Here is a 24,422-nt window from a genome sequence, read left to right on the forward strand (position 1 = left end):
GACTCTTGGTGATTTCGAATTATTTTCATCATTGGGAATCAATAATGACATTTCTTTCAGATTATTTTAAAGTTTATAATTTTTCCTCTGGTTATTGAGAACAAGTATAGTGTTATTTAAAATACTGTCAAATAGAGAATAAAAGGATAGGTTTTGGAAAAAAAAGAATGCTAAGAAGTTTTAAAATTCAGATTAGTATTAATTTTATCCTATTATAGCTTTGTTCGGTTTATGGATACTTCATTCATAGTTATTGATGTTTTCTCTATTAAAAGATCTTACAGTGAGGGGGTTATATTGTAGTATTTAAGAACGTGAACACTTGTAGGCAGACAGATGTGAGATTAAGTGCAAACCCTACATGTACTAGATAAAGTACATTGAGTAAACTCGAGTAAACTAACCTCTTTAAGCCTGTATTTATTTTTTTAATAAACTGGAGGAGATTTCACTAGGTTATGAAAAGAATTCAGTAAAATATATAAAAGTCTTATTACAATGCCTATCTTACAGTGAAAGGTCTATAAATGTTAGCTATGTTATTACCCTTACTAGGAGTTTCCACATATGAATCTCTACACTAGGTATTGATTAATCCTGAAAAGTTCCTCAGCATTGAAAGGGCCAAATCTGAGGTTCAAGTGGAAGGTACAGTGCGAGGGAATAGCCTGGCCAGAATAGCAGAAAGCCAAGAAAGAAGTCACTGTTGCAGATGAGACTCTTTAAAAGTAAACTGCTGGATAGAGAGAGGGACCACAAAACCTGGTGTATACCTGCTATCTATAATTATCATAAGCATCTTTTTTTCATTTTCAAAAAGAGCCCCAGTTTCAATGACAAATTATATGGTCACACTATGGATAAAGGAAACCAAGATTTTAAAGCAGGATTCATTTAAGGGAATAATGTCAGGATGTGACTAAGTAGGTAATTCAGAGTCATTCTTGGTTTGTATAAACCAGAAAACAAAGCTAAGACCATAAGTCTAGGGGAAAACAAGAATCACTACATTATCTTGTGAATACCAAAGAAAAAGAGCTGAGATTCTACTAGCTGTGGTTAAAGCTAGAGGTTAGATTCATGCTAACTAAAGTCAGGCTCTGGGGAAACAAATGTCTGAAGAAGATGAGGTAACCTGTGGGCATGAAGAAAACAAAGACCAAAAATAGTCAGAATCAAGGCATAAGAAGGACTTTGGGAGGATGGGAGTAGATTCAAGCATCATATCAAATTGCTTGGGTAAGCTCTGTCATCCATTTTCTCCCTTTTGAAGTTAGGGTGTGTGGGATGGAAGTTGGGACCATCAGCTGTTGTCCATCTGAATTTAATTGTTGTTTGGTCCTGAAAAAATGTGGTCTCTTTCCCTTTTTACTCCCTTATTTGAGAGCTGGTTTATTTCATTAATTTATACTTTTATCAACCTTTATTCAACATGAACCATGTGCCAGGCTTTGTGTTAGGAGAGAGAGATTGAAATTGAAAAGACAGGGTTCTTCCCCTCAATAACTAAGTATTTGGAGGGACAGAAATACACAAGTAAAAACATATGAATTAAAAATGGTATGATGAATGCTTTGATAAACAAACTGTTCAAGGAAGGGTACCCAATAGTTTACATGAGGGGATCTCAGGTTAAATATCTTTTCCTCAGAGAAGTCTTTAGCTATCCAATCTAAGAAAACCTCCCCTAGTCACTGTCAAAGCAGCTTGTTTCATTTTAATCATAAGCTTTGTAACCAGTTGATAGTTTCCCATTTATTTATTTGCCTCCCCACTCCCCTATAACACACACACGCGCGTGCATCTGCACACAAGAATATAAACTTCATGACTGCAGGAACCTAGTGCCTGGTATATAAAATGTCCTCAATAAATATTGAATTTAATTGCCAACTGAGCTCATTTTGAAACATGTGGAATTAATCCTTTAACAGGTATGGTCAAGGAGGGTTTTCCAAAAATATGGAGCAACCTTTTCAAAAGCACAGGAGGGTAGAGGACTTGTTCAGAGGACCACAGTTACTTTTAGAGAGATGAGATTGGACTAGATCTTGAAGGCCCCTACATATCGTACTCAGAACTTTAGATTTTTTAATGCTAAAGGCAGTGGTGAATCATTGAAAACTTTAAAATCTGGCAGTGATGTGCAAATCACTGTTGTAAGTGTGAAGAATGGATTGAAAATTAGAAAGGCTGGAAGAAGAGAAGACAATTAAAAAGCTGCTGACATATCCAGTAGTCAGTTGGATATAAAGGTCTGGATCTTAGGAAAGATATAAAGGTCTGGGCTAAAATAACAGTTTTGGAATTATAAGAGAGTAGATGTGAATGCAAAATAATAGATGAGATCACTTGGAAAGAATGTATAGCCTGAGAAGAAGCAAATATGGAATTCTTAGCAACACCAGTATGGGTGGACAAAGGAATAAGAGTGAATAAAGGAGGATCAAACAGAGGACTAAGAGAAAACCAAAAGGAAATAGTATCTTGGAATCAAAAACTCACTTACTCAAAAAGTGAGTAAGCAGCAGTGTTACATGATACACTGATATTAAATATAAGTACTAGAATGCCTTTTCAGTTCTTCCCCAAAATGCATTGTATTTCTGGGTCTAGAGAAGATAAGCAGAACATATATTTCCATCTGAACTCAGGAGGAGTTGCATACTGTTAAAATAGGATCTCTTTAAAGAGGTGATCAAGCTGAAATCCTATTATCTTTTTCAGTCCTGGTTGTACTGTTAGGTAGTTAAAAGGTGCTGAGATATCCACACCTCAACCCCCAAGTTATGGGATTACAGCATTTTGGTTTGTACTTTTGTGTTGTGTGTTTGTCAGTAGATAAACTTATTTTATGCTTTGTCCCCAAATTTACCTTTTATAATATTAACACAAATGTCTGTTATTTATAAAGAACTCTTAAGTTTTACATCTAAGCTTACATGGGGATGCGCTATAATAAGAAAGTGCTGTTAACTGCCTGGATTAAAGGTAATTATCTTCCATTGCAATGATAATCTCCCCTAGACCTCCCTCCTTTGACTTCCCGATGATACCTAGAGAACCCATCATAGTACCAGTTTCTTTCCCCACTCCTTCGTCCACAGTACTGCTGAGGGAAGAGGAGGATGTTGTCAGGGCTGCTTCATAGCCTTTCAAGCTAAATGAGAAACATTTGTAGTGAAAACAGAAAGCTAAATATTAAATGAAAAGAGAAAAATTGGTCATTGCAGAGGGCTTGAGGTTCTCTTGAAAAAGTGTTTCTCTTCTCCATAAATTTCATACCATAGACCAGTTCTTCCAGATACTTCTCCTTTCCTGAGTTTTGACTCCCCAAATACCTCTTATTAGCATATTCGCTCCCCTCATGGGGCCTTGTATCTATCAGTGCTGATTCTATAGGCAGCAGGTGGTAGGGAAAAATCCAGAACCAAGAGAACTATAAGAAGACTGGAAACCTGGAATGAAGAACATCTACAGTGGTGCGTCAGCCCAGAGGAAGTCCGTGCTGAGAACCTAGATCCAGGTTTAAGCAGTTTGGAATGGAGATATTCCAAACTCAAGTTCACAGCAAGATTTTACATTAGGTCCAAGTCAGAGCCAGGGAACTATGATAAACCAGAGTCAGAATCTAGGTAGAGAGTGCCAGTTAGAACACAGAGGAAGGAGGCATGTTCAAAGTCCACTCAAACACCCAATCAAGATGTATGGGAACTAAAGGATAAGAGATCAAATAAGAGCTTGAGTCATAAGAGAGGACATTGATAACAGAGGCTGCATTGGGGTTTTGACTTAACATTTTTTTCTACTTCCTGTCAATCCAGAAATAATCTCAGTTAATGGGCCGAAGCAAATAGTGGTTCTTAACAGGTAAATTATGACAGCTTGATTTTTCTTCCTCTTATACTAATCTTCTTTCTTGCGGTCTCTTCACTGAACAATTTTTTAAAAAACTTTCTATCAGGAGAATTTACTTTTGGTCACTCTGATTGATGCTCCTCTCCCCTTCTTAGCACCCCCATGTTCTTCTTAGGTATAGGAAACCCTATCCTGCTATATTAATTCTCAAAGCTTCATAAGGGAACCCTTACCTATTTTTCAGTCAAAAGCTTAACATTTAATAGGTTTACCCCTGTTTTCCTTTCTCTATTATTATATGAGATCTTATTTATTTTCCTGCTTTTAAGGGGCTTTCCACTTACTGTGCCCTAGTCTAATGAGCTCTTCCCTGTGTGGTGGTTTTGTTTTGTTTTGTTTTTCCATGCCTACTTCCTTCTCATAATTTACTTTCAGAGGCTTTCTTTAACCACCCTACCTAAAATAGCCCTAGCATTCCCCTCTTACTACCATGTTTGATTTTCTTTATAGAACTTACCTCTAGCTAGTTTATTTTCTTTCTGTCCTTTCTAGAATGATCTTATTTGCCTTGACCATTTCTGTATGTCTTGTGCCTTGAACAGTGCCTGGTATGTAGTAGACACTCAATATCTGTTGAATGAATGAATGAGAAAGAAAAATTTTTGACATGCTTTTTTCATTTTTATCAATATTTGTATGTGGTTAGCTATATATTAGCTAAATTATTTCATTGAATTTGTAGATTGGTTAAATCCAATCAGGCCTCCACAAACAGGTTTTCCTGTATTTTACGTGCTGAAACTAGTTTATATCTTGATTTCAAAGTAACTTGTTAAAATGTATAATTTAAAACCTTGTATGTTTTATAAGCTTCTCTTTGTACTAAGAAACATGATTTCTTGTACTAAGAAACATGGTTGTGTCAGAAGAAATGTATAAGTTTCAGGGGAATTGCCTTGATTAGTAGAAAACTAGAGATACCTTTGCATTTCTAGTGGTACCTACCTAACGACTTAGTGCTTAAGAATCTTTTTGGCAAGGAAAGGAAGGGTAAGATGGTCATTGATGAGCAGTCAGATTTTAGGGATGAAAGAAAAGAATTCATGACAGTGAAATAAGCCATAAAGAGGAGAGAAATCGGACATTTTAACTATAGAAGCATTAGAATAGACCTGAGTGTGATTTGAGTATACAGAAGGAGGAGCTAATAGAAAAACAATGGTAAACAGTGTTGGAAAGGGAAGAGATTGTGGCTGTAAGACTCCTAAGGAATGGGAAGAATCAAGGATGTAGGATAGATTTTGGGAGGGGACAAAGATTTACCCAGACAGGTGAAAAGGAAGAAGGTAAGTCCAGATAGTGCCGTTTTTAAAAAACTGAGGTAAAATTCACATGACATTTACCATGTTAGCCATTTAAAGTGTGCAGTCTATTGATTTTTAGTACATTCACGGTGTTATGCAACCATCAGCACTGTCTAATTCCTGGACATTTTCATCACCCTAAAAAGAAATCCCATACCTATTAAGCAGTCACTTCAGATTCCTCCGTCCCCCAGCTCCTGGAAACCACTAATCTACTTTCTGCATCAGTGGATTAGCTTATTCTGGCCACGTCATATAAATGGAATCTCATAGTATGTGGCCTTTCATGACTTGCTGCTTTTCACTTAGCATATCTTTTCAAGGTTCATCCGTGCTATAGCATGCATCAACACTTCATTCCTTTTTATGACTGAATAATATACCATTGTGTGGATATACCACACTTTATTTATCCATTCATCCATTAAGAGACATTTGGGTTGTTTCTACCTTTTGGCTATTGTGGGTAATGCTACATGAGCATGCATATACATGTGTTTATTTGTATACCATGATAAATTATAAAATATCTCTCCTACCCCCATTCTGAACTCCTTTTTTTCTAACAATTTTGTCTGAATTTTCAATTTAGAAGTTGATTAAAAATATGTTACAAAAATAACAATGTTAAACATTCAGAACCATTTATTCCACTGAAATTGTGGGACTTTGCATTTTTAAAATGAAATTAGATTTTCATGGAAAATTACAAGTTAAAAAAAATTCTCCTCTTAAATCTTCCTGATTTTGTTCCCTGATGTTAGCGGCTAGCATTCTGCATAGTTCTTGAACTATTTATATGTGAAGTGATTTCCATAAACCATGAGAACCTCTACTATTGATTTGAACTGGTAGAGACCCTGCTCTCCTTACCCAGGAGGTCCTTGCTCATTGAAGAAAGAGACGTTCTCATCATCTGAGGGTGAAACTTCAGTGCATTTTTACTTAGACCCTTTGATATGATCAGTATACTAATGCAGTACCATTCTTCAGTTGTTATTTTAAAATAGGCGTACAAGAGCTTGATATTTAACCTATTATGTTTCTCATTTCTGTGGAAAGATGAATTCTGAATTTCAACTGATTTGGAAAATTTTTTAAGTAATAAATAAAGAACTATTGCTATGGAATTGCCAATTTACTCTACATTTGTATTATCGTATTTCTATGCCTAAGTCTTCTCCCTTCCCCCACCCCTTTTGTCTCCACTTTCTGTCACAAGAAGCAAGCCACCTATGTCTGAGGTTGCCAAATGTAATTTGACCTCTCTTTACAAGTATTCAATAGGTGGAATACTTACCCCCATGAAAGTTAATCCTGTGTTCTTTGGTTTGATTATACCATTATTCCCCCTTCCCCAACCTCCAATTTCAGAATTAGATACGGTGGGCATTTTTAGTATAGTCTGAACTTTTCAACAAAAATGTCGTTAATGGTAATATGCTAGTGAAAAACCAAGGGCAAACTTTGCATAGGCTTGGTTTGTGTTATATATACTAGCCCTTTATCATCTGAAGAATGTTTAGTTTCTTTAAATTTAAAACTAAAATCTAAAAATATTGTCTGGTTCTTATAGAAATATTGTTTTAACTGCAAAATACCCCTGCATGGTTCAGGTGACATTCTCTTTTTTTTTTTTCTAAGCTCCTGTTTTGGACTAAACTCCTCGAGAGCAAGGACTGAGTTATATCTATATTATATATATATATTAAATGCCCTATGGTGGTGAGCCCAGTAGCCTACAAATAACAAGTACCATATCTCAGTAACAGGTTGTTAAAATTGTTTAAAGTAGTCAATGAGATATAGGTGTGAAATCCCAAAGTGAAATGCCAGATTATCACATACACATATTCAAAAGAAAAGATTGAGAACACATTCCATAATTCTGTCTTCTTACCCTAAACCTAGAGGCTGTGGGGAGGGTCACAGGTCACTCCCCCATATAGAGATGCATCCACCTGGATCATGGGAACTATAGGAGAGAGCACATGAAAGCCACTCCCAACCCCTAAGATAAATAAGTTATCTTTAAACTGCCAGTCCCAGAGAGCTCAGAGAATATAAGTTCAAAAAGAAATTTTCTGTTCCCATACCACTCCTTCTTCCTCCCCATGCCCTTCAGAAGAATTAAAAACTGACTGACAAACTTGGGGAGGAGGGTACTACTTAGAGTGGAAGCATAAAAGTTGGACAGATATCTGATCTCTCTCCCTTCCTCAGTTTAGACTTGTAGCCTAAAAAAGTTCCTAGCTGAGTGAGGGACACCTGAGTTTGTACTCTATCAGGTTTGGGGGTTTAATTGAGCCCTGGTCAGAGTGGGGAAGAGAAGAGATTCATGAGCCTGGGTTAGTATACTGTATTTGAAATACCCTTGAGCCATCTAGGAGGAGAAAGTACAGATAGGTGAGCAGCTGTCTACAGTTGGTGATTTAAGTGAAGCCTTGGATATGGGTGGAATCACCTAGGGACAAAAGCTAGAATGAAAAGATGAGAAAATCTAGCAAACTTGGTCTCTGCTTTGAGGAGCTCTTAAGTTCTGTTTAAGCATTATATTGCATGTCAGATTATATGTACTTTTTTAGATATGGAAAGTATTATAGCTTCAAAGTACATAGACAGTATAGCTGTTATCTGTCTTTGTTTTCACACGAAAGTTGTGGATTTTTTGTACCTAGACACGAAGATGACAGTTTGGATTTCAAGCTGAGCTAGTTATAACTATTACTAATTTTTCAAAACACTATCAAAAATACGGGTATGAACGTTGAAGGCTTCTTTGCTCATACAGCTGTACTTCAGGCCCTATCACTTGCTTGGAAAATAAATTGCTACTTCTCTGACAGATATATATGCACAGCTATCTCTAATGTTTTAAGAGGAATCTGTAGAAAGTCATCTGAGTACTCTTTCTGTACAACTTCAGTCCCCGTCCCTAAAAACATTAGTTCTCTGTGTGTGGGGGTCTTTTGTTATTATTTCAAAATAGTGTCAGAAGCGATTTGGAGAGATTTAATATATTTGAAACTGCTGGTGCTTAGATATTTGAGGAAATCAAGTTGTGGAAGTCCATTATTAGAATTAAATGTCATCAAATCAGAAATTAACTGAAGGTAATTTGTAAATTAACATGCCAGAGAGATACAACATGCAAGTAATCACATGTGGTTATTTTTCTTTTACTTCCAAACTTGAACTGTAATTTTTTTCTAGTAATTATACAAATAAGGAAATAAACTTCAGTAAACGTAGAGTTAAGTGACTTGAGTTAGAAATAATTTTAAAATTTTATTTTAAGATAGTCAAATAACTTAGTAGTTCTAATTTCTTTCTTTATAAGTGGGGTTGAAGGCAGAGCACATGGAAAGGTATACTTCGCAGGTTTTATTGCTGTTCTTGTTAAACTTACTAATTCTGCTGTTTAGCGAAATGAAGCAGGTTTGTTTTTTTCCTTCTGTACACTGTGCTTCCATATATTATTAAAATTTATATTTGATTTAAAGTTAATAATACACAATTTGCTCTTAAAGCAAAGATAATTTAAAATATTGAGTGATTCAACAGAATATTAAATCATAATTCCTGAAAACCATAGTTATATTTGAATTAAATATTAAGTAATGCCATCTAGTGGTAACATTTCCAAGTTTAGTGAATTTGAAACTTTGGTATCTGCTTTACTAAATGTGGACTTCAGAATTTATCAGCTAGGTATACTATATCATTAAAAAGGTTTCTGGAAAATAGTTTAACCTAAGGGTTTTCCCCTTTTTGGTGGCAAATGAAGGCTCTTTGGTTATGTTCTAAAGATCCTTTCTACAAAGTGCTAATTGAAACACATGATTATTCTTTATTTTGATAATTAGAGCCACATAAATACCTATATGAGTTAAATTTATACATACAGTTTTCTAAGGTCCTAAGTAACTATGCTTTAAATAATAAGCATTGGGAACGAAGTAGGCTTAATAGTAAAACAGAATGTTAAAGTTTATTTAGTTATAACCTTTTCCCAGTCTATTCAGGGGCTATTATGTGCCAATAAATGAGTAAGACTCAGGTAACTGCCCTTAAAGGCACATGATTGATTGTTGGTCTCTGTGTTTAGAATATTTCAGAAGTGTTGACCATAGGCACCCTTCTTATTGAAAATGCTGATCTGTGTGCACAGACTCAGGAATCTGCATTTCAGACAAAGGCCTTTAAGTTTAAAAATTATGTTATAGTCTATATAAAGTTTGAGAATTATGGTATATTCTATACAAAGATCATACGTTAAAATCTGTTACTTAGGACCTTAGAAAACTATATGTATAACTTTAACTCATATATGTAAATGTTAAGCATCTATTAGGGAAGGAACAGATAAAATCAGCCATACCTTTAAGCTTCCAACATGCTCCTCAAAAATAACAGCAAAGAGACAAGCTGTGGTACTCTTTCCTAACTCTTGGCATTATTGTAATGCTTAACATTATAAACATCTTTTAACAAAACAAATGTAATATCCTGAATATCTCTTATTTATTATCAAATAGTACATTTTGCTAAATGTTTAAAAAGGACATTTACATTTACATAAGCTGTCACTGCCCTGTTTTCGTCTCCAGCTCTTACTCCTATTGGATGTTACCCTATCTTTAAACAAGTTTCCCTCATTATTGAAGTTACCTATGAAATTAACCTGATATTATTTGCCTCTGAAGTTACTGATAATACTCACATATTAATCTGGTACTCAGACTTTTCATTTATAGAGTAATTTTCTCCTCCTAGGTATTTGGAGTGGATGACAATCAAGATTATAATAGGCCTGTTATCAAAGAAAAACATAAAGATCTGGTAAAAGATTGGGCTCTCAATTCTGCTGCAGTAGTAATGGAAGAAAGAAAACCACTGAGTACACCTGGATTTCACAGCTCAGAGGTATACACATCTTTCTCATATTTTTTACTTGCACACAATATAAATTTTTATCATTTGTAATTACAGCTGACCCTTGAACAACACAGGTCTGAACTGTGCAGCTCCACTCACACACAGATTTTTTTTCACTAGGTACATACTATGGTAGTACATGATCCATGGTTGGTTGAATCCATGGATTGGGGACCATGGACACAGAGGGCCAACTGCAAAGTTATGCATGGATTTTTGACTACATAGAGGGTTGGAGCCCTTATTCCCCCCACCCCCCCACCTTTGTTCAAGGGTCAACTGTATATTATTATAAACAATTGATATATCCTCTTGTAAAATACTTTAAATTAATATGCTTTTGTCAGTGAGTGAAAATGTTAAATTTCAGTAAGCAATTAATGAGCTATATGCTCACTAATCTAATTGACATTTTGAGATAAGACAAAAAAATATACACTGCATATACTTTCTAGGAGGTCATGTATTTGGAATGGAAAGATCTGTCATGCCAGGGAACATATGTATGGTAGTGTCTGATAGATATAACAGAAACCTAAATAAGTGCCCTTGTAGTGCAGCCCAGGATGTAACTAGAATAATGTGAAATTAATTAAGGGTGGCTTGGTTAAGATAGTTTTGGAGTCAGTATAGTATAGTAGAGCTTCTAGGACCTGAGTGCAAATCCCAGAACTGCCACATTTAACAGAATACCTTTGAGTCAGTCATTTCCCCTCTCTCATCTTCAGTTTTCTCATCTATACAAATGGCATTTTTGATAAAACCTATTTACAAGGAAGGATATGAAGCCTAGAAAGTACCCAGCATCGTAATTGTCTGAGATTTAGGCAGTCAACAAATGTTTATTCCCTTATCCGAAATATTAGAATTTCATTCTACACTGATAATGTCAGAAAGAAGTGTTAAAAAAAAGTATATGACTGAGAATTATTAATTAATTACAATTTATTCAGCTAACAAGATCTAACATTCACTGGATGCTTTCTGCGCACCATTTTACAAATAATGAAACTGAAGTATGTAGAAATTAATTTGGTCAGTGTCTTAAAACTAGTACCTTGTGGAGCCAGAATTTGAACCTCAAGGAGACTTGATTTCTTAACTCATTCTTTTATTCATATATTGCCTTTCAGGAAATGAGTTAATTTATAATATACAAGTAGTAAATAAATGTTGAATATAAATAAAATAAAATCTTAAGATATAAATAAAACAAAATATAAATGAGGTATTTGTGTGAAATGTAAGTATTCTTTATAGACAACTAAATACACATACATATTTGCTTATTAATGTAAAAATTTTTCCTTTATGGCCTGCTATTTCCTGAAAACTGTCAAAACAATTACTGTATTTTAGTATTCTTTTTTCCTCCTTCATCTTAGAGAATTTTTATTTTGATTTCTGTTTTACGAGATGTGTAATTATTGAAAGCGAGTGATACTTACTTGAAGCAATGTTTTAGTATTCTGATTAATCTAGAAAGGGTGCTGGTGATTGTGAACTTGTAGGACTTCCTCTTCTCCTCTCTATCCCCTCAGCCCATGCCAAGTAAATTTATATATAGCCTGAGTATGTACCTACCTTTGAAGGAGTCACCTAAACAAGCCATTAGAACAGTCTGCACAGAATGAGTCTACATAAATGTGTGTCTTTGAAACCCACCCTGTTGTGGGTATTCCTAGCATGATTTGTACTGGTACTTCCTTCAGTCTCAGAACTGTGAGCAGCCCCCAGGAAACCTTGGAGGAAATTCAAAGATTCAGCAGGCTTTGGTACCCTTAGGCTTCACTGTATGTATGTCACTATGTGTACAACTTCCTATTTTAATCTATTATTCTTGAAATCATATAGTATATAGTCTATATGAAATATTTATCAGTTTCTAGCCGGTCATTTGACACTTTTAATAAAATATTGCTTTGAATAATTGAGAATAAAATGTGGTCAGAGCTATCCATTCCTTAGTTGTCATTACAGGTTCAATACTAAGCATTGGCTTAAACTTTCAGTGAGGAAACATTTTTTCTGTCCTCCTAGATCTTCCATATTAAATGCCTAGATTGACCTAGTTTTAAGAATTACCAATATGCATCCATAAGTCTGTGGAAGCATATCATGAATTAAATTCTGTTTCACAGTTGACTAAGTACTTGCCTTAAAGACAGATGTAGACAGGGGCAGGTCTAGGTTCAGACTGGTTATACAAAAATCCTTAAAGATTGAGTCATTTCTAGCTTCTATTGGAAGTACTAAAGTGTTGTAGAAAGAAGCCTAAAGCTTTGGGTTTGTTTTTGAAATCCCTGAAGACATGACCTGGGAGATTTAATACTCCTTGAGACTCTGGAACCAGTCTGATTCTTGGAAACATTTAGAGGGCTGGAGAACAACTTAGAAATAGGTCTTTAAACTCTGTTCTGTAGAATGGAGTAGAACTAACTTCACTGTGGTAGCCACAAAGCTATTGTAGTACGCCTGAGTTTATTTAGTAGCAGTAAATTTTAAGCTCTAAGAGTTTATTTTAGTACCATTGTTATACGTAATAAGTACAGAAAATTATACTACATTCACAGGAATAATGTTGTAGTTAAAAGAGGTGCCTAGAAAATCTTCAATTTATATATAAGGAAATTTAGTACATGATAATATATCAATGTGAGGTTTAAATATTGCTTTGTATGATAGGTTAAATGGAATTTAATGACGAAATGGAATTCTCTGAACACAAGAATCAGATTTGACCAGACTAGGTCATTGCATTCTCTTATTTCTCTCCTTTAGGAAGGCACATCTTCATCTGGAAACAAGCGTTGGGTTTCACAATGGGCTAGTTTGGCTGCCAATCATACAAGGCATGATCAAGAAGAAAGGATAATGGAGTTGTCTGTACCTGTTGCTTTAGAGAATGGTATTTTCTTTCCTTCTTTCTTTTTTTCTGTGAATCATACATCAGTTTTTAAAATACTATAAGCTAAATCTATATAGTGAGATGTAAATTAAACCTAAATAAACATATTCACGTAGTCTCATGCTCATACTGTATATAGATTTTATTTTCAATAAAAATGTAGATATCATTAAAATATAACCCTAACTGAAGATAAAGAGATAATTTGTAGATGAAGCATATAGATACATACTCACACAAATTTATATATATACAACATATATATAAATGAAAATTTAAAAATAAGACTAACACAGTTCCAAACTATCCCATTCATTAACACAACAAATATTTAAATGCCACTTTATGCCATACGTTCAATGAAAAAGAATTTACTTAATATGTATTTAATTTACTTAATACATCATCTGCAAACCTATGTAATATGATTTTTATTACCTTTTTATTATATTTCTGTGAACTGAAATATAAAGTTTCTTTAAAAAAACACAAAATTATATGCCTCTTATGATTTTGTTATTAGATTCAGTTAATTACGTTCTTAATTAAAAATAAAACTCTCAAGGAGAATTTGTATGTGGCTTTTTACCTGTATTCTTAGTTGTATTATTGGCAATGGAAATAGAAATTTGTTTTGTCTTTGACCTGTGGCACCCAGAAATCTGTTTAGGAATTTTGTAAACATTAGTCAGCAAGTACTTGAGCAAGGTACACATCAGTGTACTAGAAAAGCTATATAATTTATCATAGAAGCTAGAAGTAATTTTTAATATTACCAAAAATCTTGGGAAAGACAGAGTAATTTGCAACTTGGTTCACATAAACTGATTACTGTTTGGGAAACAAAGAAAACAGACAGAGAGGCTAGGCAAATTTACAAAAGAATCATTATAAAATGATTATTCGCTGTGGAAAGCAAAATTTTATACTTGTAATAAAAATTAATAGTACTTGGCCTTCATTATTTCATTCCTGTTTCATGTTCTAAATGAACTTTCTTAGATAGGCTGATAAATCTACTTATAATCTAAAATGTTCTCGTCAAATATTCATTGAGTGTGTTAGGAGCCAGGACAGTGTGAGAAATCCTAGAAAAATACAAAAAGATAAAATAGCTATTACAGTTTAATGCTTCACGTAGCACGAAGGAGATAAGACATAACCAAATAACATGATTAATTGCTAAATTAAAGTTACATCAGTAAGTTATTAGGTATTTTCCTACATTATAACCATAGTATTGCTATGAAATTTAAATGCCAAAATTTTAGAATTATAAAAGGAAGAAAAGACCCACAGAAGCTATATCTATTATCTTTTTCCCACTTATCCCCAAAAGATTTAAATGCTTTATATGTTAATTTATATTTCTCTAAAAAGATCCATTTTCTCAGAAATACATTCCGTTTATAAGCAGTCAGGAAAGTCCTCCTTAAGTAGTGTTCTCAAAGTCTCTCACATGGAAAAATCAAAGTTATATATTTTCTCATTGGCTTCTCAGTTTGAGGCTTTAATATACCAGAAGATCATAATTTAAAAATACCTCAGTTTGTAAAACTATGGCAGGTCCTGTCACCTTTTTCCGGTCTTATAATTTTTAAAAATCTTTTAATGAACTTTGAATTTTTCTTTAGACAACCTTGTTAAAATTCTACATTTTCTGTTTTACTTAGGAAATCCAAACTTGTCATTATTTCAGTAGATAATAATGCTTATTAAAAAACAGGTGTATTATTATTCTTTACTATGTAATTCAAAGTATAACAAATAAACAGTGTTTATTAGTCATTATTTTTGCAATTCTATGTACCCTACGTAGAGTCCATTTTTTGTGAGCGAAACTTCACAGATGCGACAAGTCACAAAAGCAAGAATGAACACAGTAAACTTCTCTGCCATAAAACACATTAAGGGAAAAAAGAGAGCAACAGATGTAGGTTTAAGATCAGATGACCCTGATTTTCATCTCATACAATTTGCTTTCTTGACTCTTCTATTAGTAATCTACCTATTTGTGTAGTTTGGCATTGTATTTTCTTTTTAAACTACACTGTCACAATATCGGCTTATTTACTCAAAGTTTTACTTTATACTTAAGCCATTTCTTAACTTCAGAATCTAAGATAATATGATACTCGTTTGCCCCAGTAAGTTCCTTATTTGTTGTTTTATTTTATAGATACAGATATCAGTGAATCTGGCCTTTCAGTGAGAAGTACTCGCTCAGCAACTTCCTTGGCTAGTCAGGGAGAGAGAAAGAGACTAACCCTTCCCCAGCTTCCAAATGCAGAAAAGTCTCTTAAGAGCTCCAGAACAAAGGTTATAGCACAGAGGTCAGAGATAGGAGACAAGCAAGACACGGAACTTCAGGAGAAAGAAGCACCTACACAGGTATACCAGAAAGATAAACAGGATGCTGAGAGAGCCCTAAGTAAAATGAACAGGGCAGTAAATGGTGAGACTCTTAAAAGTGGTGGAGATAATAAAACCCTGCTTCACTTAGGCAGCTCTTATTCTGGAAAGGAGAAAAGTGAAACTGATAAGGAAGCTTCTTTTGTAAAGCTAAGATTACCTAAAATCCAGCAACAAAAACAAAAGGAACAGGCACAGTGGACACCTACTAAAATATCTTCTTCAAAAAATATTTCAGGTCAGATAGATAGATGTAGGGAGGAACCTTTCAAACAGGAGTCACAACCTCAAGAAAAACTTCCAGGACTTTCTATAAGCAAAGGCGAAAGAGTGATACAAAACGAGAGTAAGCGAAGAAAAGCTGAGGAAATTCTGAAAAGTCAGACTTCAAAGGGAGGAGACAAGAAGGAATCCTCCAAGTCATTAGTGCGGCAAGGAAGCTTCACTCTGGAAAAACCTAGCCTCAACATACCCATAGAACTTATTCCCCATATAAATAAACAGGCTTCATCTACATCCTCTTTAGCGTTAACAACTGCCAGCAGAATACGAGAAAGAAGTGATTCTATGGATACTGATTCTAGTTTGGACACAACCCTTATTCTAAAAGACACAGAAGCAGTAATGGCTTGTCTAGAAGCTAAACTGCGTGAAGATAATAAAACTGATGAAGGCCCAGATACTCCCAGTTATAACAGAGACAACTCCATTTCACCTGAATGTGATGTGGACACAGCTAGTACAATCGGCCTGGTTACTGGAGAGACAGAAAGGAAGTCAACCCAAAAGCGAAAGAGTTTCACTAGTCTCTATAAAGATAGGTGTTCCACAGGTTCTCCTTCCAAAGATGTTACAAAGTCATCATCTTCAGGTGCTAGAGAGAAAATTGAAAAGAAAACAAAAAGTCATTCCACAGACGTAGGTTCTAGGGCAGAGGGTCGTAAATTTGTGCAGTCCAGTGGAAGAATAAGGCAGCCTTCAGTAGATTTAACAGATGATGACCAAACCTCTAGTGTACCTCATTCAGCCATCTCTGATGTTATGTCATCTGATCAGAAAACTTACTCTTGTAAATCTGACGGAAGGACTCCACTTACCTTAGTGGATGAGCATGCACATTCCAAACTGGAAGGAAGTAAAGTAACTAAATCCAAGACTTCTCCTGGAGCACCTGGTTCATCCAGTAAATCAACCACTCTCCCAAGGCCACGACCCACCAGGACTTCCCTCTTGCCCAGAGCCCGACTTGGTGAAGCTTCACACAGTGAACTCGCCGATGCTGACAAAGCATCTGTGGCTTCTGAAGTGTCCACAACAAGTTCGACATTGAAACCTCCCACAGGAAGGCGTAACATTTCTAGGATTGATTTGTTAGCTCAGCCTCGTAGAACAAGGTTTGGCTCACTATCAACTCTCATTGACTCTGAAGCAACAACCTCTAGAAGCAGTGCCTCTTCACGGACCGCAGAAGCCATCATTAGAAGTGGAGCCAGATTAGTACCTTCAGATAAATTTTCTCCTAGAATTAGAGCTAACAGTATCTCTCGACTATCTGACTCCAAGGTCAAAAGTATGACCTCAACACATGGCTCTCCTTCAGGTAAATGGGATCCAGACTTTTTATAATATTAGCATATTTCTTTTATGTTTTGGGACTCCTTTTTTAAAAAATTAAATATTAGTGTTGATTCCCAAAATTTTCATCAGAAAACTCATGCTGTAGAGGGTTTTGTTCCTATAAAAATTACTTTATTTAGCTTAGTAAATGGAAAATTCAGAAGTTATACACACTTCCAATTAATGTCCTGGTACAAAATAGTGATTTCAAAATTAGAAGTATATTGAACCGATTTGGGAATTTTAATTGTCTAGTTGGTGAGGTATCTGGATTTGTGTATCAAAGTTAGATTAGGAATTATTATCTAGTTTATACAATAGAAATTAATAAAAATTAATATTGTGTTTCTAAAGACATGTTTAACTTTTAAACATCTTCACATAATTCTAAGAGTCTGAAGAAAAGCAGTATACCCTTTACTTCTCCTTTCAGAGCTAAATGAAATAATCGGTTTTATCCTTTTTCCCTATTTATTTTGAAACATCTTGTATTTTTTTAAGTTAAATCTGTTTATGGTCGGGGCAGGTGAGAACTGATCCTTAATTTATTGCAGTGAAAGAAGATGGATTTGAGAGACAGTCACTAAGCACGTGGGCGAAACTGGGCTATAGAAATTTAACTGGTTATGAGCATTATCTCATAAGGTGCCGTTATATCATTTAACTAATGAGAGTAATTAGCTGTCATTGATTGTAATAATTACAAAAGCTACTTTCTCCCTACCAGAATTAACTGCTTCTGGCATATTTGTCTGTTTATATACTTCATATTCAAAGCCATAGCCAGTGAGAATACATATGTGATCAAAGAGTACTAAGACAGATATTGGTGTGTATCCTGTAAACATGGTCTCATCACTTCATAATCAGCTTCATATGTGGGTGTGGCTGAAAAGGACAGTTGAGGGGAAACCAGCTGTTAAAAGACTTGAAGATTCATTTTCATCAGTCATCTAAGTGAGCCCTAAGTCTTGAGTGAAGAGTAAAGGGAAAGTTGGTGTGCAATCTTTTTTTTTTTAATTTTGACTTCTATCACAATATAGCCTACAAGACCCAAAACTAGTGGTACTTTGCGAGTGTTATTTTTTTCATTTTTTGTTCCTCCTCTCTCCTCTTCACTGCTGCTTTCCTCCACTCCATTCACATTCCATCTCTCTCCTGGTCTATGGGTGAGGTGATGATGATCATCATGGATGTAAGCTGAAGATAGATAACATACAGTCTTGATTCCAAAAGAACAGATGACATTTCCCTTATTACTGTTGTCCTCCTTGTTTCTACACTTCAAGCTTTGGTTGGAGGTTCATGGGTTTGTTGCCAAGTATTTTAAAAGTACTCTCACTTGATTTATGTTTCCCCAGTGTTGTTATCTGTTGTTCCATGTGGCTCTGCTTCTTCAGTTCACAGTTCTTTGTGCTGCATTCTATGGTGTGTACTCTTACCAGATTTCTTCTGCCACATTGCTTGTTTCTTCACCTCATGTCTATTTAAGTACATAAAAATGTTTAAGTATTCTCCTGTCTTAACATAAGCTGTGACATAAGTTGTATGTTACCAAGTAGCATGAAACTCTTGGTAACTCTTCCTTTGGTACTAGTTATCTAGCTCTTAACACATGAGTGATCGGATTTTATTCCTCAGTATTTACCAGAGGGGCTTATTTGAGATGCAAACCAAATATGATTACTTCAGCAAGTCTAAGAAACAGCTATAAGATGCCATATATATTTTGTTTTCTGCTTCTTTGAATGCAGAACTTGATAAACATCTTTCTATGTCCAAAAAGTACCTTGAATTGCTTAATGAAATTTCCTAGGGCAAACTGAGGTGTGTGATCTTGGCCTTCTCCATACTTACTAGCAGTATATTAAATAATTAGAGTCATGGAATTTAATAGTTCGAAGGGTTATTCAGTTTAGGGAACTAAGACCAAGAGATGGAATAACCTGCCCTGGTCACATAGATATATATAGCAAGAACAGGTTGAGAATCCAAGGCTTTTAATTCCCAACTTATTGCTTTTTTGACCACAACCAGTCTAGCTCTGAGAAATTGTCTCTACTTATGTGCAAGCTTCCAGAGGAAGCTGTATTTTAACCTATGTTAAAAAAAAGCTTTTCAAAGAAATATATGTGATAAAAATAGAAGCATGGAAATATCGGATTTAGCAAAATTAGGAGTAAGGTTTCTTTTATGCTTCTTTAATTCTGATGTAGTTTGTTTTTAGGAGTTCAGTTTCCCCCCATACCACCAAAATTTCTTCAATGATCCTTCAGTATGAAGTTACATTAAACTATCCAGATTTATTTTTATACGATACATTTAAAACTTAGTACCCTGAATTATCAAAGTAAAGCAGTTGGTTTTCATTATGTTTTAAGTACACATTCTAAAAATTTTTTAAATCATGTTAACATCTTAGAATTTTTTTAGACCGTTTGCTTTCCCACTTTTATTCTAATCCTCAAAATTTATAGATGGTAGGAGTTAAAAGTTGGGCATGCATGGCTTGAGTTATTTTTTCTTAGGTCAAAGACCAATACAGAACACTGTCAGGGATTTTTTCCCTCAAATGGTCTTATTGCTACTTGCTTATAAATATACATGTAAAATGTGTTTGTGGCTTAATTTCCCACAAAAATATTCTGATACAAGTATGAAGATGCAACGTTTGTTTTCTGAAATGTATTTGTTACATCTGTAGATGTGGATGTGTTTTGATGTCAACAGAATTTTGGTTAACAGTAAAAGAAATCAAAACAGTCACAGATAAATGATCCTAATAACTCTTTTTCCCTTTTTAAATTATTTATACATCATAGATAGTATGTTTTCTTAGTGAATGTAGTAGTTTATTACTTCCACAAGAGGGAGTGTTGCATAATTTTATAACTAAAATAAGTCTTTTTAACTAATGTAGCTAAAATAATTTTCAGGTTAGCTACAAAATGAATTAAGCCCATCTTAAAACTTTTTCTCATTTTATTATATGTGCTGTCTAGCACTTCATCAACCCAAGAAGCTTCTTAGACATTGGCATTTCAGATACCTTCAATACAAATTTTCAATTTAAGGATTTATCTGAAATGCCTTATTAGTACAAATGTATGAAATAAGCCTCATGATATAAAATTACATTTAATTCTCTAAATGATTTTACCTAAGCATGATGAAATTCAAGAAAAAACTAAAAAAATTTTTCAGCACTGGTAAAAGAAATATCACAAAAACAGTCATTCTGTGAGAAGTCTAGGATGTCTTTTTTTTTAAATTAGTCTAACTTGAAATGTTTTTTTTTAAATATAAAATATTTATTTTTTGTAAAGCACTTGGAATGAATTTTGCACTCTGGGAGTCCGTAGTCCTGGCTTAAACTTTGATTTAAGCAATGCAAGACCTTTCTGGGCCTGATTTTTATCTATAAATTCAAGAATTTGGACTATCTAATGTCTGAGGTCATTTTTTTCTAAAATTCTATGAAATAAGGCACTGGGGAAAGTTAAAAACATTGTTTCTTGAAGTTTGCTCTGCAGTAGCTAGCAGATTATAGGGATTTTTCTTCAGATAAAATGTATTGATGTTACAGTTTGGAAGCAAAGATTAAGAATGCAAAGGTATTGAGAGAAGTTCTTCGACAAATAACAGGTCAGAGGTCCTGACTTTAAACTCCCTTTCCCAGTCCCTTTTCCACCAGTAGTCATCGTTTCACTTCTCAGTTCTACACGTTGCTGTTACACAAGCCAAGTTTTGTCCAGAGGTTAACTCGAGCTTTGCTTCATAGCACACCGTGTATGATAGGCTTTCCATTGGTAAAGATAACCTTTAATTGTTTGAAGACTTATTAATCATATTTTCCTTTTCTGCTATGTCCTACTTATTTTATCTCTCAGTTTCAGGAGAACAAACCTAAATATGTTACCTTTCAGGTTTTAAAATATGCTTTGTTCTTTTGGTTGCTTTTCTTTTTATTTTCCTTCATTCCTCCCTCCCTCCTTCCCTTCCTTCCTTCCATTATTTTTTAATTTTTTATATAATTTTAAAGGTTACTTTTCATTTACAGTTATTACAAAATATTGGCTATATTCCCCATGTTGTATAATAATACATCCTTGAGCCCATCTTATACCCAGTAGTTTGTGCCTCCCACCGGGCCCCCATATTGCCTCTCCCCCTTTACAAGTTATTATTAGAAGCTTCAGTATTCTTACTGGATTCTAGATAGACCTATAAAAATAGGTGGAAAGTTTATGAATTTCATTTGAAAAAGAAGTTTCTCTTTTATTCCTTTCTCCAAAATGTAATGATTCTCTGACCTCAAGACTTTAGACTGTTAAAATTAAATTCTAATGTGGCTCAACTTATATATTGTCACCTGACATTTAGCACTTAGTTCTCACTTTCTCATTCTGCTTTCATGCTCTCTGCCACTCATGAAATCTATCAGCCGTTGATGCCATTCTCTCTAAATTACCTCTACATTAACTACCTGAGTTCTATAATACCTGCTTATGTTTTCATATCTTCTGCAGTTATGAGGGTGTTAAAACTTGATATATAGTTAAGTAATATAATTGGACATTTTAAGTATTTTAAAATAATTTTTAAATGTTTTAATTAGACCAAAATAGTAAATACAAACTAGTTTTGTGTGTTTTCATTAGATTCACAAACATATAATCATATTTTTAAATGAAAATTTTTTATTATGTTCAAAATGTATGAAGTTTAAAACTTCTTTAAAATCTCAGCATGCCCAATTTGTTGGGGTATGGTAACAACAAGATTAGCTGTTGAGCAGCCAGAAGGAAGAAATAATTCTGAATCACATTCTCAGATAAATAGTCAAGGAACATAATCTTTTGTTGCTGGAGGAGTTGAGTAATGAGCTAAGTGAAAAGCCAGAAAATCAAGATTTCCAGGAAATAAATGGAGGTATCAGTTGTCTGTCACATAAGGACTTGACAAGGACATCAACACTGAAGGATGAACAGCCAGTTTCTGTGATAATAGCAGATAAGGATTAGAACTGGAGGAATTAAATACAGGCACCAGGGAGCAGTATGGAAAGCCAACTTTGACTCTGAGTTAAGGATAGATTCCATCAGAAGTTCTGTCAACTTTCTACCTTTGACCATAATTCTACAAGGTAAATAAGAGGTTTTTATTAGCTGGAGAATAAGAGCACTGGTGCTTAAATATGCTCTAATTTTACCAGAGTACAAGTCTTAGAAAGCTGGCCTTATCAACTTGATCTTAAAGTGCCCCAAACTGAAAGTTGTCAACTTTGCAAATAAATTCCCATCTCAGTTTCCTTGTTTCTGTGGCCAACACGTTTTTTTCTTCATGTTCAAGCTCAGAAACTTAGTATTATTTAGCATACCCTCAAATGCAAATAATAGAAATGCCACCTGAGACTAAACAGGAAGGAATTCTACTGGCTAAAATAAATAACTGAACCTCTTCAGGATTGGTTAATGCAGCATCTCAATGGTGTCATCAGCTAGCTATTTTCTCTCGGACTTTCTGCCCTTCTATTCACAGTGGCTGCATACTGAGGGAGTTTCCCCTCGTACTCATAGGCTGCTTGCCAGTAGCAGTTGGAGTGCATGCTGCTTTGATCACATCCAGTGGGAAATAGCAAAGGTCGCTTCTAGAAGAACCCCTGGAAACTCTCCCCAAAGTTTTCAACACATTTGTCATCTCATTGGCCTCTCATGGGTTCAGGAGTAGGTCACCTGCTTATTTCTGAACCAATCCCTGGCAAGGGTTATGAGATTATCCTTAAGCCAATTGTACCCATCCTGAAGCTGAATATGGGGTTAGTTTTCCCCCTAAGGCACATGAGCTGTATCAGGGAAGAGTTAGAGATACCTGGGAATGTTGGAGTTCTTGTAGGAGGGAGGAATAGGAAATGGATTTTGGAAGGCAGTCAAGAATGTCTACTTTATATGAAATCTTTGTGTCTTCCCTTCCTTTCACCTCATCTATTATATTGCCTACTTCTGTTGCCCTTTTTTTCCATTAATCATAACTGAACTATTTCCAGTTTCAACCCTTCTGCAGTTCATTTTGTATAATAAATCTAAGCTGCCGTTTTTTTTTCCTTTCTTTAAGAAACTACAGTAGCTTCCTTTTGCTTGCCCAATAGGTATTATGTCAAAGTTCTCTCTAATTTTGTCCCACTTTCTTAGCCTTGCGTCCCACTACCAGTTGTTTAGTGCTCTCTCCCAGTGCATTTCCACATAAATTAGACTAATTCCTGCCTGCTCTTCTCCCACAGACATGTATACACATAAATCAGGTAATATAAAATTCTAAAGGGTATGTCTGTTTATATCTATTGCTAATATGTAACACTTTCCTTCAGTATTTTGTGTGTATGCCTTTTCATCTAAACTATAAGTTCCTTCAGGAATCACATATTATATTATCACTGTGTACTAGAGCCATCTAGGAGAAAGAGAGAGAGGGAGAGAGAGAAGGGGAGGGGGAGAGAGAGAGGAAGGAAGGGGGAGAGAGAGAGAGAGAGAGGAGAGTGAGAAAAAAAATGTGCTAATAATTGGTGGTTAACTTAGAAGAAAACACAGCAGAATTTAACTGTTGCCAAATTCTGAAAATAATTGTGATACTGAGTTTATCTGGCCATTAAAGATCCTTCCACCCTCACACACAAAAGAACTTTTGAAGTCTGAAATACATATCTTCTAGAATACAATCAATGTAATTATAATAAATGTAAATACAGTAAATGTAATTTTTGTCCTGGAGACAGAACCATGACTTATTAACAACAGCTAACACTTCAGTGGTGCTTGCTTTATCAAGACACTCTTCTTAGTGCCCTGCATATGTTTAATCATTTAATCCTTTCACAGTGATACCTAAAAGTAGTTACTGTTATCATCCCCATTTTATAAATAAGGAAACGGCGGCAAGGTTATGTGAATTTATTCACAAGGTCACCCTGCTAGCAAGTAGTTTAGCTGGGATTTGAACCCAGGTAGCCTGACTCGAGTCCATGCTCTTAACCACAAACAGCTAACATTTCAGCAGTCATTACACACACACACACACACACACACACACACACAGTCACTCCAAAAGAATATACTTCGTATAGTATAAAGATTAAAACAAGCACTCCAAAAACAAATTGACATAAAAAATTGATCTCTCATACCTAAGTTAATGAAATGAATTTCAAACTGTGAAACATCCAGTAGTAATTTCATCCATGTGAATGAAACTAAATTCTTAAATGATTACCAGCTGTGTGGCGTGTCTCATTGAGTATCTTTTCTGCCAGATGACAAAAGCTGTCTAAT

General features: G+C 34.8%; 1 protein-coding gene across 1 annotated transcript in view; it reads left to right on the top strand.

Annotated features, from left to right (window-relative positions):
- Positions 1–24,422, top strand: part of LOC132476092 (centrosomal protein of 170 kDa-like) — a 197,710-nt gene that overhangs the window by 43,615 nt on the left and 129,673 nt on the right. The window contains exons 7-9 of the mRNA XM_060077823.1: positions 9,999–10,148; positions 12,942–13,068; positions 15,248–17,080. Of these exons, the coding sequence (XP_059933806.1) occupies positions 9,999–10,148; positions 12,942–13,068; positions 15,248–17,080 (2,110 nt within the window). The remainder of the gene's footprint in view (positions 1–9,998; positions 10,149–12,941; positions 13,069–15,247; positions 17,081–24,422) is intronic.

This window comes from Mesoplodon densirostris, chromosome 2 (assembly GCF_025265405.1).
Source record: "Mesoplodon densirostris isolate mMesDen1 chromosome 2, mMesDen1 primary haplotype, whole genome shotgun sequence".
Lineage (NCBI taxonomy): Eukaryota > Metazoa > Chordata > Mammalia > Artiodactyla > Ziphiidae > Mesoplodon > Mesoplodon densirostris.